The sequence below is a fragment of the Dermacentor andersoni genome, chromosome 4 (assembly GCF_023375885.2).
Source record: "Dermacentor andersoni chromosome 4, qqDerAnde1_hic_scaffold, whole genome shotgun sequence".
NCBI lineage: Eukaryota > Metazoa > Arthropoda > Arachnida > Ixodida > Ixodidae > Dermacentor > Dermacentor andersoni.
The window spans coordinates 178,170,540-178,191,211 of NC_092817.1; the positions used below are offsets into that span (position 1 = coordinate 178,170,540).

The 20,672-nt window shown below is 43.8% G+C and overlaps 1 protein-coding gene across 1 annotated transcript in view; it reads left to right on the top strand.

Moving 5' to 3' along the window:
- The window catches only part of LOC126530658 (uncharacterized), a 50,044-nt gene that overhangs the window by 7,873 nt on the left and 21,499 nt on the right, over positions 1-20,672 (top strand). Inside the window, exons 2-3 of the mRNA XM_072287672.1 lie at positions 13,495-13,645; positions 18,980-19,181. Coding sequence (XP_072143773.1) covers positions 13,523-13,645; positions 18,980-19,181 — 325 coding nt within the window. The 5' untranslated portion in view covers positions 13,495-13,522. The remainder of the gene's footprint in view (positions 1-13,494; positions 13,646-18,979; positions 19,182-20,672) is intronic.

Genomic DNA, 20,672 nt, shown 5'->3' on the forward strand with positions numbered 1-20,672 from the left:
GGACTTTCTGATGAGGGGACCACACAACATAAGCGTACTCCATGACTGGTCATACAAAATTTTTGTAGGCTCTTAATTTCACGTCCCGTGTAGTACATTGCAACCTTTTCTTTAAAAAATCGTTTTTCGTTTCTCTTGGCGCACATATTGTCAATATGTGAGTGACATTGCAACGTCTGCATTATACTGACTCCTAAGTATTTGAAACAAGCTGCATTATTCAAAAGATGGTTTCCGATGTGGTATGAAGGAAAGTTTGCTCCTACTTGAGCAAATATTCATAAATGTTGTTTTTCTATAGTTTGTTTCCATGTGCCATTTGAAACACCGCTCATCTAGTGCCTGTAAGCGTCTGTTCAGATTAATTTAGTCACCTTCGCAAGCTATTGGTGAATTAATGAACCAACCATCGGCAAAAAGTGTCATTATAAAGGGCGGTTCAAATAGTGCACTGCTATCGTTAACAAACAACAAAAACAGTATTGGTCTCGAAACGGAACCGTGGGTAAATCCCGAGTACACATGCAATGGACTTGACGTGCAAATCTCAATCTTTACAGGCTGTTTTTACGAATAGATAAATATGCCTCCATCCATTTTATTAGTGCATTACCTATTGCTATTCTATCAAGCTTAAAAACTAATTTGCGGTGAGAAACCATACCGAAAGATTTATTAAAATCAACACTTATTACGTCTGTTTGAAGGTGCGCATCCATGTTCATGTAGAAATCATGGAGCGTTTATGGTTACTGTGTCACCGTAGAAAGACCATTCCTAAATTCATGCTGGTTTGTGGAAAGTAACTCGTTAGTGTGAAGTAATCATGTTTTGCAATAGCGTGTTCTTTAAGGTCCATGCATCAAAGTTACGCCAAAGATATGGGTTGATAATTGTATGCTTGCGAACGGTTGCCATATTTAAAAACGGGGATCGCTATTGCATTGCTCCAGTCTAGTGGAAGTAAATGCGTTCCAATTGACTCCTAAAATATCATCTCTTAGTAAAAATAAACCTATTCGGCATATGATTTTGAAACTTTAGTTGATAGACCATCTGCTTCGCTCGCTTTCTTCGCGGCTAATTCAACCAGCAATTGTAAAACATCTGAACGGCTGGAAATAACTGGTTCAATTGCAGTCCTCATATCACCGTTTATGTTGAGTAATAAACCGCCTGTGTAATCACCTTTGTCTGTTGTATAAACAAACTGACAGAAGCGATTGAAAGAATTACCTAAGTCTTCAACTCGTGTGAGGACTTTTTCGGCATGTTCGATATGCTCAATTTTTTTTCCTTTCTTTCCATGAAGTGACACCAGAATTTGCGGGGTGAACTTTTAAGAATGTGGGCAAGTGTGCAATCAAATAACTTTATTTTTCCATTTTACTAGAGCTTCTTTGACTTAAATTTTATAGCTGGGACTTCCATCGGTCTTTCTGTTTTTGTAATATTTTCCGTTTGTAATTGTAATGGTAATTTGTAATTTTTTGTAATTTTCCGTTTCATATGGATAACATTGCGTGTTATCCAGCGATTTCGCTTGTGCTTGTTCTTAGTACAAGTAGAACGGAAGCGCTCAAGGCAAGTTATGGCGACACTTTTAAATCTTTGCCACAGTTGCTCCACTGACTGGAACTTTGATGCCTAGTCAGAGTTATTAAACTGTAATTCAAAAAAATTGCACCACGTGATAGCGCTCGGCGAAGAACGGTGCGAGCGGCGACGGATAATTATGAATTCTGCTCCCTGCGGGGAATATACACGAACACTGCTCGTAGGATGCTAGGTTGCTAGGTTGCCTCTTTTACACTTGAACGGCTATTGTCGTCACTACTCACCTCGCAAGCTGCCGACACGGCGGCAGCTTGAGCAACAGTAATCTTTACCGAGAAACGTAAACGGGGAGCGCTAGGCCCTTCGCCTTGTAAGCAGGAGCACCTTTTCACCAAATATGTGGTTCGGTTTCTTGTTTTGTGGTTGCTCTTTATTGAAACGAATGCTGTGCTGTATGTTGTATGCCCGGTACCAAGGAATGTGTCCACGTTTTGTTTCACTAGCTGAAGCTTTTTCATTCCGTGACAACGACGCGACGAATAATCCCGACCAACTAGAGGCTAACAGTTTCTCTGTAAAGGCAACGTTGAAGTTAGCGCGGCTGATTTTTTGAAGCGACACATTCTTCTTCTCCGCATCTCACTTCCCCGACAGAATCCTGGAAAGTAGCTCGCTTCACTTTCACTGGTGCTGCACCCAAAAGCAGAACCACCCGACGTCGCTAATACGGAACACGGTACATGTAAGAAGACATGCTAAAAAAATTAAATTACGGAATTTTACGTCTCAAAGCCACAATCTGATTATGAGGCATACTGCAATGGGGTCTTGTGACATTTTAACAATCTGGGGTTCTTTAACGTGAACCTAAACCTGCAGCTAAGTCGCATTTCGCCCTCATCGAAATGCCGACGCCGTGCCAGGGATTCGATCCCACGCCCTCGTGGATAGCTGGAGGTTCGAACGTCGAGATAACGCTTAGAATTGAAGGACTGAGGAAGTTTTAAAAACATTACGTTTCTTTTTGTTTATTGAGGGGATTTAACCGCAGCCATTCTGGCTCTCGGGACTGCTGACATGGCTTTACTGCAGAACGTGAACAATGCTTACCTTCTTCATCTGCGTCATGTTCCATAACAGCTAAGGATACGCAGAGCTACACGCAGTAATGCAGCGGAAGAATAGATGCAAGAACGTTTATATAGTTCGCAAACGCGTAACTGAGGGGCCACTATGTATTGCTATGCACCACGATAATCCCCTTGGGGGAGATTAGGCGGTAGATTTTTTTTTTTTTCAGTTCTTCGTAGGAAAGAGGTTCTACACGTTAAGAAAGACCTATCGTCACATCAAGACCACGAACACTAGCTGCATGACAAACCCTGTAGCGCATTAAGCGAAGGCTGGCAAAAACGTAGCCTCTTGCTTTCTTTTTGCACCTGCCTCAAAAAGGCAGTTCTACCTGTCATGAAAAGCGTATTACTGGCGGAAATTGCTGCTGTGATATCTCCTGCCGAACATAAAAACTCACACATTCTTAAAAAAGAAGAAATGGAGATCATAAAGTAAAATACAGTTGACATGCCTACCTTACAAGTGTGAGTGCAATAGCGCCAAGTTATCACCAGACATTTTTGTGGAGGAATGCTGAAACGCGAGTGACCGTCCGGTAAGCGGAACGCACTAAAGACAGCTTCCTTTACGACATCGTTTACTGCTGGCGACAGGTGGCCGTTGTACGTGAAGGGCGACAGCGCTCATTCGTGACGAGGATGTAAGAACAGATAACATCCTCCGATAGAGCGCAATGTTTCATGAGCTGTGAACTAATCTATGGCGCGTCCTGTTTTAATGGCGTTTACTCCTAATATCTTTAAAGTTAACCCAAATATGTGCACAGTACCCGTACAATGTAATGACTGTACACTTTTCTTTCGAAGGATCACGCTGAGCTGTCGGTCATGATTTAATGATGCCGGCCGTACGCGCTCCAACCCATGTTTTGTCTTCTTACATTGTCTTTCTCATAAACTGGCCCCGCTGTGGGTAATGCACCTGGGTAGATGCAACGTCTCAGGCTCCAATGGCTAACTGTCAGCTATGGATTCTTCTTCTATACCCAAACTATCGAACAATATATTTGCCGTCTGCTCAACAATCTCCAAGTCTACTTTTGCAATTTATCGCTCAATATCCTAAATGCATTTTCCGAAATCATCTTCAGCATATAGTAAGTTGACAATGTATTTTACACATCATAGTTTGCTGAGATATTCAATGAGATATTCAGTCTCAATCCTTTCCGGTCGAATAGCTGGAATAGTTAGAGCATGCACTGAATACCATTCGACGTTATGCCTCCTTATAGGACCTCTATTTAGGCAGGCGCTTTTCCGCTTTTCCTCTGGAGAACAGGGTAGCTTTGGAGTATTTCTAGACATCTAACAAAATATAAATGTATGCTGGCTTCACTCTTTCGTCCCGCAGCGCACTCATGACTCCTGGCATGACTCATGACTGAGTCAAACGTCATTTCGTAATATATGAAAGCCTAATAGAGATGGTGGTTGTACCACGTAAAGTTCTGAATTTTCACAGTGCCGACACGAGTGTGATGCGTTTTAGAACCGTTTCCCTGAAGAAAGCCAGTTCTCATGGTTGAATGAAATGAAGTGAAGCCCTGGTCCTAATAAAATGTGGTTTGGTAAATATTTTCTACAGTTCTGAGGCGAAGCTACCGGTATAAAATGCTTTAATCACTTTCTCAGCGACTCTCTTTTTGCGAATTATCATATTGTTGGCATTATCCGAATACTCTAGTATGCTTGAAGTTGCCTGAAGTTTTGTCTAAAGGGTGGCAAGCTCTTTATAAAGTGTAATCACCCCTTCATCTTCAATTACATAGCCTCCTACTTCATCTCCTCCTGCCGCGTTTCCGTGGTAGATGCGTTGCAAATCTTTTGTAATTTGATCGCTTGTTACAGATGGAGCTTGGATGCCCGAACCCACCGTACGCAGAAGAGGCAATGACATTGCACTGCATTTCACATTCATGCGCTTAGCAATGAAGTAATTCAGTACATGCCGCGCTGCCACCACAGAGACGAGTCATGTGTACGGCTTGCACGTAGCCGGGCTTCACTGTGGACGTGCCGGGTCCTTGAGTGGCTACGCCGCGAAGTGTAGGAGATGCACTTGTGTGAATATACATTCAAGAAGGTTTGTGTGAATATCTATGACGCTTGACCAACTCCGCGCTCGCACCACATACATTTTAGGTGCTTTGTGCTATTGAAGAGACGCACATAGCGTGCGGCCCATCATGATTCGGTTGACGTAAAAGAGCGAACAGAGAGAGATAAGGAAATAACTTTATTGAGTTAATAAGTAGCGGTGCTACACAGTGGCACATACCTTGTCATCCATATCGGCGCATACGAGCTTCATTGAAGAGCGGCGCATAACCTGTCGCACATACCGAGTGACTCAACTTGCCGTCAGTGAAGTTTGCTGAAAAGCGGGCTATAAACATTGCCACATAACAGGACACACAAATTGGCGTAAAGTTGGATAGCCACTCTTCTGCACCCACCTAAGGTCAAATACCCAGTCACAGAGGATGGTGCGGTGGTTGGTTGTGAACCTATTTCACTCAGCACACCGGCTCGGTGCTCTAGCCTTTAGACCGGCGGATTTCTGGGTCAAGCGAGTTCGCAGGAAAACGGTTAGATGCATAAACACTGAGGTAGAACCCATCTTACAGTTTTTTGGACCTTAATGCGTTAGCAATGAGTCAATACATTGACGTAATTTATTGCCACCGTGGAAACCAATTACATAGGAGGCACGTACTGCAGCGGGATAGATCTTTCGCGTTTCCCTAGGAATACTCGTCGCCATGTAGCGCCGACGCCACGAAGCCTGTGCTTGGCCTTCCAAATGCTTGGTGCGCCGGTGCATGCGAAAACTGAGAAACGGGTCATACGGTCACTGGACTCCACTCCCGCGCTTCTGATGAGAATGGTGATGATTTATTGGCGTCGCCTTTAAAAGCTGGCGGTGACAAATGGTCACCTAGCCTGCTTGAGCTACTCAATTATGATATACATGCGTTTCATGCTAGAATTTTTCTCAAAGTTTCTGTAATCGTTTTCTTTTTCCTCATAACATTTCCACCTACGTTATACAGCTGCCTATGCCTGTAACTGATCCTGCCCTGTTTCTTCCCTATTTTTTTTTCATCTGTACTCTAAAGGTCTTTTGCTTATCTGAACTGATGGCCGGTTGATGCTTTCATGCACTTTAACTCGGATTGCTTCTCTAAGGTGTGCGTCACTGACGGGTCTCAACTGGTGAATACCTGCACCTTTCATTAAGACGTGCTGATTTGCCTCGGGATTTGTTGCAGCAGCGTACACATACCTCGTCTAACTGCGAATATTTGCTGCGGTATTTTTTTTTGTCTTTAAGCAACAAGCTCGAGCTTCAAGTAGCAAGGCACTTCCCTTCGTGTTATCGTAGACTTCTCGCCTTTTAAATTCCTTCTTCTCATTCTCGTAAATCTCCATGGTCTTTCTTGTTTTAATTCTTTGCGACCAATTCATTGTTTCTCTTTCTCTCAAATTCTTTCTGACGCCTGCTGCTTGTCAATTTACGCTTTCAATTACTCTGTACGTGGTTGCCAACTTTCTTGACGTCTTCATCCATTCAGTACTGATAAGTGTACACTTCAGCCACCAACTTATCTTGATCCATGCTCCTAATAATTTCTTGAAAATCAATTTTCCTCTTCTCTGATTTCAAACGCAGCCCAACCCATGCCACCCTCAACTGCCTCATACATTGTTTTTGCCGATGGCTCCCAAAGCCAACCGGCCTAATTATTTTGCTTAACTTTCACCCCTGCCAACAGATATGATTTTAAGCAAAGAATGGTATTTTCGAGCGTTAGCGCTAGTACCAGATTACACGCACCACCCCATATTTATTGCGACCGCAAAATGTTCTATGTTTAATTACTCCTGCATTCCGCTTCTCCTTTATTTGCAGGTTATCTTGGTGTGTGCTCTAGAAAGTGTGTACTTTGTTTATGTATGCGCCGAAGTATTTATTTGCTTGGTTTAGGGTGTGGCTTGATATTCCATTGACACCACCTAATCACTGGTCTATTCATTGAAGATCATAATTCTCGATTTTTCTATGCTAACCCAGCGCCTGGATTTTCGCTTGGTTCCCACGCATTCGAAAGTGTAGGTCTTGCACTGTGCTCTAGTAGCAATATGTCGTCCGCATACATTAGTTCTGGGACCTTCTGTTACATCATTTGTCCACTACGCATGTATGAAAAATCAAACCCTAATTTATAGTTTTCCAGTCATCTTTCTGTGATATAAACTAAAAGCATGAACAGCATTTGCAAAACGGGACATAAATGCTTCAGTATTTGTGGAAGTTCTGCCACTTCATTAAATTTTCTGCCTTCCCATACAATTGGTACTCTGTTGTATCTATATCGCTCTATGTTATCTATATGTTTTTCCTTAGGAGTTACGGTGCAGAGCACTAAAGCAAAACTGTGAATTAAAAAAATAAGTCTTTATTTGGCGAACCTCTGCCCACAAAAATCAGTTACATTCGAAGCACAACAATAGTGGCCAACCCTGTCGGTGATCATCGAAATCTGATCTGTGGGTCAAGCGCGTCGGCGTTTATACATGATTCCTCGAAGTTTCCAATGTATTAGGCGGTGCCCACGTGTCTTCCGAAAAATACTACCTAATTCGCGTAGCGCATACATGCAATGAAATTACACAAGTTTCGGTGACAACAGACACCGGATAGAACCATCGATCACATTAAAGAAACTTCCGATAAATGCAGGCGAGTATTGCCTTGAGGGATAACAATCGTTAGTCGGTGAAGCGCGGTCACCCCATAAACATAAACGCGTACACGTGTCAATATATTTGTATCTTAATATATAATAACACGCTGCGCAATGTAGCACAGCACAGAAATTTGCGCGTGGATTCAGACAAGAGAATCCTGGAGAGCCAATGCCTTGAACGCTAAAAATTTTATTTTACTTGCCGTACACGCACTGGTACATACTTAGTGACTCAAGCTAGCGAGAGGTTTGGTCATTGAAGAGTGGCACGCACCCAGTGCCACTCATTAGCGGGCTCCGCAGTAGCGGAGCCAGCTAATGCGTTGAGCTGCTGTCTTTGAACGACCCCTTTGATGTTGGTTCGTTTCCGCTCAACACCGGGTAAATTTAAGAGCTCTTTTTTTGTCATTGTAGAACGCCACATTCCCAGTGAGCCATATATACTTGCTCGAATTGACGTGAAAGACGTTGATTGACGAGTACACAAACACCTAATGGCACAACCCCAGTGACCTAAGTTGGCATCAAAGAGGTTCATTGAAGACCAGAACGGAGCGAGTAGTACGCACCCAGTAGTCCGCGTCAAGAGTTTTTTCGAACAAGGGTACCGACCAAGTCCCGTATGCACATAGATCCGTGTTGGAGTGAAACTTGGTTCGTTAAAGAGTGGCACAGATGTACGCATTGGGACATGCTCGGTGACCCAAGTTGATCTGACTGTTGGTTCTGAAACCTGTTCACTCAGCATAGCAGCCCCATGCACCAAATATTCAGGCACGGACTACTCAGGCAAACAGATGAGAGAAAACATTTACATACAAACATACATAGATAGAGGAATATTTTTGTGTGTGAATGACCGTTTAAGGGAACATGCTCAAAAATTACAGAAAAAGAAAGAGGATAAGGGCGCACATTTGGTTGCTCATGTTAGCGCGTGTGGTTGTGACACTCGATTTTTTGCTACGACTATTCTTGGCAGAAGCGGCAACGCCCCTTCCAGGCTCGCTCATAAAGCCTTCTTTATCAAGAAGAATAGAGATAGATGTGTGAGTGAGCCTTCTATCACATTACTAGATGCCGAATTTAAGTTCTTGCGCAACCGCCTTTGATGTGCATGTAACGGCTTCTCTTCTGCTTAGTAGGCGCCTGCGTGACAAGAGGATTTATGTATGTACTATCCTTCCTTCCAATAAACAGTTGTGAGTAGCGCTTGTCGTTTCCCGTCTTTCTGGTTTCCATGGTTTTACTCGCGCTAAGCTACTACTTCAAATATGAACCACCAACTAGCTCAACAATCCACTCTTCTAGGACACCTACGTAACGACACCTAATGGGGCTAACGTCCCTTGAAAGACCATGCTGTTGCCTTCCAGTTACATCATGCATTGCACCTCAGACTCCTTGTCGCCATCTTAACTCCTTCAACATTATTCGACGCATTGCTGCTAGGCTACTAAAGTCATTATTTTAACAGATGTCTTTTTGGGTCTTTTCTGTTACTCGCGCACGGACCGCCTGACCGACTCTTCTAAATCCACAAAAACATGCCGCGAACGACACCCCTGAATGCTCCCTAATATCTTGCTTCCCCAACACCCTCCCACGCCCTTCTTTTTCTTTTCTTGTTCTTTTTTTCCTCTTCTGGTCAATCCTTTTTCTTTTCTTTTCTCCCCGTCTTCCCACTCTCCCGCTCTTGTCCACTCGTTTTGGGAACCACGCTCACTGACGTCGGGTGACAGCGCTCAATCTCTTTTAAGTATCTCCCTTTACAAGAAGCCGTCCCAGACAACAAGCGCACGCGACATCACTCTACCAAAACTTTAAAACTAACATGCCGAGGATGACGAGGCCACCTTTGACGAAAATAGGTCCTCCTATTGAAGCGTTGGCCAGCCTTTCTGAGGCACCTTATCGCTGTTGATAACCTTTATACTATAATTTGTGTTAAGGCACTCCTGGTAACAATGAGAAGCACGTAGCGCTCCTCGCATACGTTTCCTGGTGCAGATTACGGCTGCCCAAGCTGTCGCGATGACGGCAGCTGGCGACATGGGAAGTGACGTGCCTAGCCTTTCGTGTATAGAACAACCAGCCTAGCAACTGTGTTCAGTGCTGTTGCAGCCCCGCTATGGGCAACCGTGTGCTGTTAAAATTACCACTACTTTCATTACTACCAGTGCACTAAATTACTTTCACTACCATTACTCTAAATTATTAGAACAGTGCATACCCCCCTCAGCAGTTGCATGGGTGGCTTTTAACAGCTTGGCTGCACGGCCCCTTTCGCCTTGCCGGGATGGCGAGTAAATTTATATTGAAAACGCTACGGCACAGGAAACTCCTCAGTGGTGAATACAACATGTATGGAAGCAGCACGCGGAAATTTTATTCCTTGTATGCGTAATCATACGTTTTATGAGTTAGTGGTCATACACAAAGGTGCCCTTTCGCCATATAGAAATAAATGTTATCGTTTCGTTGCAAGTATGGCAGGGCAGCGACGCAGCATGCAGGACAACGGATTGCGCGCAAAACCTTTCTTGTTAGGTGTGTAGCATGTCTCGTTGCAGAGTACGAGTAGTATTTATTTTCTCTGGAAGCTTCCTGAAACGTACAACGGTGAAAAGTACAACGGTGAGACAATGTGCTTCGTCGCAACTCACAACAAAGAGCATGACGAATGTACTCGTGCTCCGTGAGACTAGAAATGTAATCTGTGGGTGAATTGAGCTCGTATAACTGGTGGCGGGGTGATAAAAAAACACAAAAGAAATCTAAAAAAGGTTTTCGCGGATCCCACCCCCCGAAGGAATTGATGTAGCCCGAAGAATTTTGCAGGTAGCTTGCTATGTAGCATTGTTTGTGGTTCGGGAAAATGTTACCAGGCGGGAAGACATGTTTCCCTAAGTCTAGTTGTGCGCGTGACACGAGTGTACGTGTGTGCGACGATAGCAACAAGACGACGGCCACGTTGACGCTGATCCTATAACATCAACGGCATGAATTCTACGGTCGCCGCTCGACACAAGTATATACCGGTGTTTTGTTGAGTTCTGCATTGGTACTGCAGAGATCTGCGAGATATACACTTAGTGTTACGTGATTGCGAGTGATATACACTCTAGATTGTATAATGACCTGATGACGTGAATGTTCTAAAACCATGCATACGGTTGTAGAACATACGTAATGTGATCAATGTGATCTACGTTAACACGACAATGGAACTTGTCCGGCTAAGATGCTTTAGAACGTGGTGAACCTGGACCGGTCATAAAGGCCGTGCCACGTCAGACAATTTTCACATAGCGCTAGTCGCAGCGAGGAAAGTACTGGCAAATGTTGAACAATCGCAATGGTATTGCAATGTAGTAACACAGCGACCCAAAGCACTAAATGTCACAAGGAAGGGGACACAGTAACAAAAACTCATTTCGTCACCGTATATTGAGTACATTGCTGCGAAAGCATGCCGCGGTATGTGATTATTATCACGACTGAGCAATAATTCTTCAAGAACGCGAAGACATGCTCTGCTATTGATATACGGCATGTATGTCTGCCCAATGGTAAAATTTTAGTGTGTTCTCTTTTATGTAAGATAGGTTTCCTTGTTCCCCAAGCAGCGAATGCATTCAGCTTTGGTTTCGCCCTCCTCAAGCTTGTCTTGGGCTCCTGAAATGTGTGTGCCTTCCTTAATGGCGACATTTCGACCGCTCAATGCATGGATCTTGATTTAGAAATCACCAGACAGTGTTTTAATAGCCAGCCAACTTCATTTAATTGTTGACTGGGCCACATTATCTTCAGTCAAACGTGGTCTTTGTGGAGTTATTTTTTGACCCTTGAATGTAAAGCTTTATTAGATAAGACCAGACAATTATACTAACGTTTCCCTCCAAATTATTTCCTCTAACATATACGCGAATGAAGCTAACTTTCTTCCCGAATTATCGATGACTTTCCGTATGGTCACTTGAAGCATCTTCAGCTCAACATTATGTTATTGAATGTCCTACAGCGTAGAGAGAGCGGAGACGTTGCAGATTTCTCGTGTTTGCTTGATCGTTCATATTAGATTACACTTCCTGATGGCATTCCTTTTTGTCTAGCAGGATTCATAGGTTTATTCAAGCAGCTCTATTCAACTGCTCACTCGTGAAAAGTGAAAAGACTCTTGAAAAGACCCGAATGTATTACCAGTAATATATATTGGCTCCGTCTCATTTGCGACTTCCTATAATTGAGGCACCTCCACACAAATTTTGGCCTTTGTATGATTGCTGAGTTCAGATTGTTTGTCTTAAAGGCTCCTTGGCTAGGAGCGTTAGTTCAGGGTTCGGTACAGCTGATAACATACATCACAGAAATGCAGGTTCTTAGAAAACTAGATATGGTAGCTACACTCCGCAAGTGAAGCCACACAAAAATAAAAAATGAAAGAAATACAAATAACGTGAGAAAAAAATTTGATTATTGATTATTTTAGCAAGTAAATACTCATTTTCGAAAAGCGATGTCAGACATGTAATAACCGCAATGGGGTGGCGCAATGCGTTTCAATGTAGTACTGGGAGAAAAAAATACAGGATGGAAAAGTAATTGTATAAGAACCAACTCATTGGCAAAGCCAGCATAAATATGGCTTTTGAACATTAGTAATTTTCCAAATACCAACAAGGGTGGCCCTGTAATTTTTGCCCTTCCTTCAACCGTCTATACCGCTACTGCTATTTTTCGTAAAATTAACAATGAACTACTTGTGTAAATGGAGTCTGGCCTCGTATCCTCACATCCAATACCTAATATACCCCGGAATCGCAAATTCTGCCCAATATGCAAATGGAGGCCACATTATGAAGAAGCTACGCTTCCGCATCCCACCCCTACATTTCTATACACACAGGTCTCTTTCGACGGCATCTCCTTTGTGTATATAAAGCGCGGCGAACCGAAAACAACCACTAATTCATTTTTGTCGGCAATTTTCTTGTCTAAGAAAGGCGAAACATGCTATAAAGAAGGCTCGACTCCACGTGAATGTCCTCATACTGCTTTCTCTCGGAGTTTCCAAGTTGGGGTACATGTTTGCAATGCTATGAAATGCTTTACTGTGACACCAATTTGCTCCAATCCCAAAGAAATAAATCAATGATTATTACATGTTAATCGATTTACTGTAATAGGGTGACCAATACACTGCATAATTTTTTACCTCTGTAAAACATTTTCTTCGGCCGATCTTCTACTCATTTTGTGCAAATCGTCCATTTCGTGGCTGATCCCATATGGTGTGTGTGCCCACTCGCGCAGATGAACAACAAACAGCGCATGTGCGAAACGTTTCAGACAGCTGGCTGGCTTTGAAATGAGAGAACTGTACATGCGATTATGTACTTCTGGTGCAAGCATCAGCATGCTGTGGTCGACGGCAGAGATTCGCATCCAAGACGCAAATTTACTTACCTAGCTACCTACCTACCGCGAACTGACTAGAATATGAGAGGGAATGGTTCACAATGCAAAGATTGTTCAGTATAAAGCTCTGGAACATATTTAGCAATATAAAAGAAGCTTACCTAAATGCCTATAAAAAAAGGTCACGCTATTAGAACTGACTTAGAGAACTGACTTAGAGCTGACTTAGAGCGAGAACTGACTTAGAGCAAAACCAGAGCGCGCATTCGAAAGCTTTAACCAATGGCGGCATGTGGTAGCCTCAAGAAGGAAGATTTATGAAGAAGGAAGGCTTATTGTTGAGAGCTGAAAACATGACGGATGTCCACTTGGGGACACATAGACGAACGAGATAGTTCTATTTGCATAAAGGTTGGAGGCAAACATTAAGAGATCTATCAGGAAGTGGCTTTTGATAAATCGAAAGTATTTAAATGATGCCAAGGGAAGAAAATGTAGTGAAGCCGTCGCAGAATGATTTGAACTAATCATATAATAAGGTGTTCTTCTATAGTAAATGTAGGAAAAGAGAAATTTCAGCAAGGATGAAATACTAGGTAGTGACAAGGTATCATTTTTCTGTTGCGCAGGGTCGTTTCATTGCCTCTAACTAGGAAGATGAAGGCTCGTGTTGAAGATCGCGTCATCTACTCTCCCTATGGAAACATCGAAATTCCGGTGTGTTCTTTCTACACTCTCGTAAGACAAAGGTTGCTTGTGAACCCCGACAAGATTGCCCTGGTAAGCGCTGCATTTTTTCACATTTTCGTGAAATATACATCTGAAGTGTTGCTACTCTAAATGACTAGCGTTGCCGAAAGATAAAAGACCGCACCGTGGAATCGGCAGTGATATTGATGTTGTGAGTAGTTGGGAAGTGAACTGTACCCTACATACTTATCCCATCGCTGCCCAAGTGGGACAGACAGCTCGCCGTAAAGCTGCCGCTAAGTTCCTAGAGTCTAGTCGGGAGCGCCATCTGTCTCGAGCGCTGGGAGCATGCAGCGGCAGGTCTTAGTTGCCACCACCCTGGCGGTGACAGCCTGCACCGAGCTTTCCCAGGGGCAAACAAAAGATGGCACAAAGTACAATAATTCGCAAGCAAAGCAAGCCAAGCCTATTAATGCGTGCATAATTTCACGAAATCTCGCCACTTATTTTCTATTATTTCCTTCCTGTCTATAAGTACCGCCACAAAGAAACTTTCTCATTGCTCCGTCGAAAGTATCCATATTCGGGTCATCAAACCGAAGACAAGGCAACGCACAAGCACGGTTGCAGGCGTTAGTGTTTGTACAAGCACATGTTAGAATGGGAACGTGGACTTAAGCCGGGATTGACGCCTGCTGAACATGGCATCAGGGCCAGGATTTCCCGCACACTGTTCTGAACAACGATCAAAAACGCCTAAGCGCCACTGCGACAGCAAGACTAAAAAGCACAGAAGGGAGACACACTTTTAGCACATCGAACAGAGACTGGATAACAAGAATAGATATAAGCAAGGTTTGGCGCTAGCGCCCAATGTCGGTTGCTTTTCGTCTGCCGTCAGCCGATCAAAGACACGTGCGTGCCTTACGAGACCTACCTCGCTTTCACTATTGCGCTACGGGGATGCAGCATTGATGCACAGATTGACCAGGCCAATGTCGACGCTGATGCCTGACGTCAGGTACAGAGAGCGAGTTCAGAGATATGATATAACTGTCGCAGGTTGTCAGCGTTTTTTTAATGAAAGAAATTTTTATTACGACCTAGGTGATGCAAAGATTATTTATCCATCAGTTGTCTTTGTCCCCAATTGTCTTTGTCATAAGCAAATTGGCATTTGGTAATTGACAAAAAATGAGTACTTGGCTTTTCTAACCCTGCGTTTAGGGCACGTGTTGCAATTATCGTAAACCCTCGGGGCACTGTAGGATGCTAAGGCCCTTTTCTTGATTAAAAGAAATGTGATCCTCGTTCAGATATTAGTAAAAAAATCTACTTCCTAGATCCCATTCCAAAATAGGTCGCAGAAACAGAGAGGGACGCACTGTCCTTACTATGATCGTGATACACAACACCTCATTTCGGTTGCCTGCGGAATCACCCACTCTAGCATTTCGTACCACCACGCAAGTGACGATCGGTCGCCTACCGACAGGCTTGGCGATATACGAGGCATACACCGGCGGTGAAGTGATTGACCTAAAGAAACCAACCAGGTGGTTGGTATTACATTGGCACTGCTCGGGACACTCTCTAATGGCCTAGTTTTGTGATCAAATTGTGAATTTTGTCGACAAATACCTGCAAAAGAGATTGCACTTTTAAAATTACCTTAATGTTCTATGCCTATCTCAGTGCCCACGTACTTTACTGCCATTAAAACATGTCCTTACTAAGAGTAACTAAAATATATTTAACCATTTCTGGGTAATCATTGAACACACTGATATGACCACCCGACCACCTATGTCGGCCACGCTGAAGGCAAGTAAGGGATGAAAGTGTCTTCGCATCTGTAAAATTCCTTGAAAAGGCATGACAGTAAAATTACCCGTTCTACAAGAACATTATTCCATTACTTGCACTACACATTCTTGATAGACCCACATCTTATTATTCTAGTAAAAATTTATCACGTTAGCTCATGCATCATTATGCTAATGGACGTTCGTTAGGTTATCAACATTACCATGTACACAAAGATGACACTGAATACAAATGAACCCTGAAAATCACTAATATACCGAAGGGTAGTTGTGAAAAAATTCATAATTTATTTTCTGCACCGTCTGAAGAGATGGAAATCTTACGTTTCTAGAAGTGAGCAATAAGTCTGCTTCTTTGGATAGGGCGGATCAAATCACGTAGGTTGTCTTCCGTTAGAACGACAAGGTCGGCGCAGTATTTTACAGCAATGTAACAAAGTTTAACATGGTTAAACAGATGCCGTCATCCTTCGAACTCGAAAGTGCACCTACCAGATCGAGCTGCACATATTCCATACTGTTTGGGAACTGCACGTCCCAACTGCATATGATGGAAGTGTAAATGAGTCAGCAAGTTTATCCATTTGCTCTAATAAATAGAAACTTGGCTCACACAGTTTGAAATATGCAATGTGGAAAAAAACTTCGCAATGAATAGCCTCTCAGCAACAATATAATTCACGAAAGCTTGCTGAAAGAACTGGCTCAAAATCTTAAACACAGTACGTTGTGCCTTACACACACGGACGGAAATCCAGCACAATTGTTCTCATTGAAGTCGAGGTGCGTTACACATATCTGGACACCTGGGGCGCAGTCCCTGTAGAAATATGGTGTATCAGTGTTGCGGCTTATGTGTAGACCAAAAATTGCTTTGAGTGAAGAAATGTTACCAATAACCAATGCTTCTCAGCAAAAGCTTTCGTTATGGCTTTAGAGTTTTTCGCTAGTTGCACACAGTTCTTGAGGCAAGCACATTTACTTTTGAAAGAAAGCAAACGCACCATTATTGGTGGACCAAAGTTTAGCTGCAATCTTGAAAAGTGTGAAGCATGGAGGAATTCTTTGTTTTTGTCTCCTACGGGAAAAACTTGCATCTGTCTTCGAAGTACTCCTCTACAAGGACAGCCAGGTATCCTGCCTTTTGCTCTGTTACAGTGCGCGCACATATTATGCCAGTTGTATTCCTCAGTTTGAGATATAATTTCCACATTGCGACACCAATGTCATCAGTCCCATGGCCAGTAATGAGAGCAAGAAGATGAAGCAGCACCCATGTTGTCTCGGCCTCCCAGCCTAATTTTTTGATGTCGCATTTAGCATGCAAGGCTTGCTGGGTGCATCAATTTCCTTGTAGAAAAAGGTGAGCATATTGTAGTTCAGAGAATGAAATGGGAACCACCACTTTTCCTAAACAAAATAATACAGAAACAGCAGCGAGGTCACAATTATATAGACCTTCAAAGAGATAGTGATCAATGCAAAGTGAGAACCCTGCATCTCAGGCATGAAAATAACTATATAATAAAATAAACGAAGCTTCTTGAAAACGGAGCGCAACATTTCTTCTTCAGAAAGTGCACCGCTATCATCAGCCACGGAAGGTACTTGGTCATATTTACGGGGCATTCATTCCTGTTCTCTCATGTAAGGCTGGCTTGGAAACTAGGAACGGCTGATTAGGCAGTTCTGAGAACATACTATTATTAGGCTAATGACTTCTTTGGAGCCACCGTTGAAACAGTAGCTCTCGGAAGTCATCCAGAGAGCTACTACTTCTTATGTGGCTGACTTTTATTGAAAAATTATCAAGCTTCGCGACCATGCTCCGGCTGTCGTTATCGCAGATTGTAGCACTGCGTTCACAAAACAGCTTCTCCTAGCAGACCCACAACTCAGTGGTACTTACCGCGGAACTGCCACTGCATGCACCCCCGCACAAATGGTTCTACTGAACAACTAAACAATTAAATTGCTCATATCCTTACCATATACATCACCAACGATCCCAAAAAGTAGTAGGAAGTTCATTTATATGCCACATTTGCCCACAAAGCTGTGCTCGGCGAAACAACCGGTTTTACTACTTTTCACCTGGCTGACCGCCCCGACGACACCACAACACTCCATGGGCTGCATACCCGTCACCACGTCAGCTACCGATCTCTTTGTGTAACGTGTCCAAGACGCACGGCCGCTCGTGCCGTTCCGTATTTTGCCTCAGCAACATCATGATGCTCGTCGATACAGCATTTTCCATAGAGCCATCCCATACGACATCGCCGACCTGGTGTGGGTTTATAAATTTATTCGTCAACGAGGGCACACCGAAAAATTATTACGCCGCTACTTTGGACCTTACAGTGTTGGTTACCTAAACGAAGTCAACTACAAAGTTCTACTAACAAAAACGTTCCACCATTCCGGTAGGCCATTGTTCTCTGACGACGTTCATGCTGCCAGGAGGAAACCCTACCACTTCATCTTGATATCGATGCTCCAACTTTGTAGTGTTCCCGTGTACTTGTACCTAGCATTCTACCGTTTAGATCATCACTGCAGCTTTTCTGGCTAACCTCTTTACTGTACTGCAGTGCATAAGCATTGGCATCATGCCCTTCTTTCTTGGAAGCGGATATAACTCCGTCTTAGCGGTAGTCGATAAAGACGACATTCGGTGGGGTTTCTGTCTCCTGTCAAAAAAGTAAAGGGCCGTCCCCTCCGATCTGACTGCTTTGCCGTTCCCTCTGGTGACAATAGGTGTTCGCTGAAAGAAAAGTTGAGAAACGACTCAGCAAATCATAACGTACTGCCAAGACATTCATCCAGCGAAACCCGCAGGGAGTGTCCTCATTTCAATATTGTTGGGATGCAAAGATGGAATGATTACTTGGTCAGCACTCGAAGTTCAATTTTTAGTAAACAAAAGCACAGAAAACATTTATAGACAGGGATTCGATGTAAACATGGGTGACGACACAATATAGCGAAACAGGCTTTAAATAGAAAAGTGATCATGGTCAGTATGCTAGATTGTGGCAGATGTAGTAAAACATGATTGAATCAAGCAGGTTAGGTTACTATTTTTCAACGCCCCAAGAGGGTGCCATTAAACCTAATTATTGTCATCACTGGGTTAGCAAGGTGCAGCATTTAGTAACACACGTATGCATGACTTTTTGGCAATGAGTGTATTGGCAGGCGTTACACCCAATAAAAAAAATAGGTGTTGAGACAACTCAACACTCATTGCATTGGCGGCTTCATTTGAGGAAACGCCGTTTTTCTAGGGGTACGGCTGGCATTTACATGCACTTAAACACACTTAAGATATTATATTGCTTTGCACTGCATTGCTAAACGTAATGTAATGCTCAGCATTGGCTGACGAATGCGCCAGCAAATTGGTTGTGTGAGAGCATGGGCACTTTGAATCGGCGGTAAAATCCCGAGTATTAGCTACCGCCACAGAAACGACTAAAAGAGCTAAAGAAAACTATTCGCTTTGAAACAAATCGCTGAACGCCCGGATTTTCCCGAGCGTCGATTGCGCTAATGTTCGCAGAAGCGACTTATTACGTCCTGTGAATACTTGCAGGTTAACGACGTCGTCAGCCTCACACGTGCTGAGATGCTGGCTGGCATGGAACGCTACGCCGTGGGTTTCCGACAGCATGGCGTGCTTCCAGGCGACCGGATCTGTATTCACCTGGATAACGGAGTGGAAAATCTATTAGCAATGTATGGCTGCATCCTAGCTGGAGCGTCCATTGTTTTAGCCAAGACGTCGCTGACAGAAAGTAAGCAGGACAAGTATCTGGCATTAATTCCCACCGCGTGTCTTTCCCATTATGACATACCTTCCATGAAAGAGTGTGCGAGTGGTTTTGGTCGAACAATTATTAACGACTACAATGGCGAGAGGCTTTAGTGAAATAAATATCGCCTAAAATTGGCAGTTGCTCACAGAAAGTGAAACATTGAAGGCGTTAGCAAGGTTTAGCGGTGCGCCCTAGATCACCGGCCAGTGTTCTAAAAATACGCAGAAGCGCCAAATTGGTGCCACGGAACACCCGAGATAACTGCTGCTGCGATGCATTAAACAGCACCATGGCATACATTTGGTCAATAAGAATGCGATCGTAATGGGGAGCGCTGGCAGCCACAGCGAGGATGGTATTGAACACGTTCTTTGCGGTTGTCCCAGCGCACACAGGCATTCAGCAGCGAACGCGCTGGCCCGCCTTGACGACCGACCACTTTCGGAGCTTACAGTCCTGTAACGGAGGCCTATACAGTTGTAACACCCCAATTCGTTCAAGGTACTCTTGAAGATTTTGCATTCGAGCGGCCTGTTAGACTAGTTCGCAAGGACATTCCACGTCTCCTCCGTTTTTTTTTGTCTCTTGTTCCTTTCCTTTATCTGCTCGCTCATAGCCTTACTCCAGTGCAGGGTAGCAAACCAGAGTCTCTTCCGTTCAACCTCCTTGCCTTCCCCACCGAGCTTCTCTCTCCCTCCCACGGGCAGTGGCGTTATAGGTGTTGCACCTCCACGTGAATATTAGAGCTATGCGGAAAGCTGTCAGCCTTTGTCAGCACCCGGACAGAAAAGTTTATGTGTCTTCAGCTTGACATCTGCTGTCCGCTCGACTGAAACTTGCGTATGCACCGCGCGCGGCGTGGCTTGCAAGCTGCGGTTCATCAAGAATGTCCACATGTTAGCGCACAACGTTCATGCCCAGGGACCGAAAGCAAAACGGTGCTATGAATTGGCTTCGCTGTGGGCAGCTCTTTGGTGACCTTATGGCACTACAGCCACGGGGCGTGCGTGCACCGTGGATACCTCAGATGAGCAATAAGACACCCCCGCCTAGCCGAACGCACTTCAACTGTGTGTGTTGTTCCTACGACAAAAAGGTAGCGTAATGCTCGAAAAAGTCGGTATGGTTGTGTGAACAGAAAGAATTATGCTAGTCCCCAATTGTGCGCTTCCACTGTACTTTTCTCAAGCGCTTACGCTGGGAGCTTCATAAGCGCTGCGTAATCAGCTATTGAAACGGCATGATTACCTCTTTGTTCGTGCGTTCAGAAACCACGATGCTGTTGACAAACGGTTTACTCAATTTTCCGCAGACGGAAATAGCGGTAAGTTGTAATCGTTCCCGGAATGCTAAGGGTACCAGCTGGCAATAACGCTGCAAGGAGCTTCGACGAAATTGTGATAGCAGGTACAGAAATCGCGTTACCTGCTATTTTAGCGTTACATAGTTATAAGCACATCAGCAGAGTAT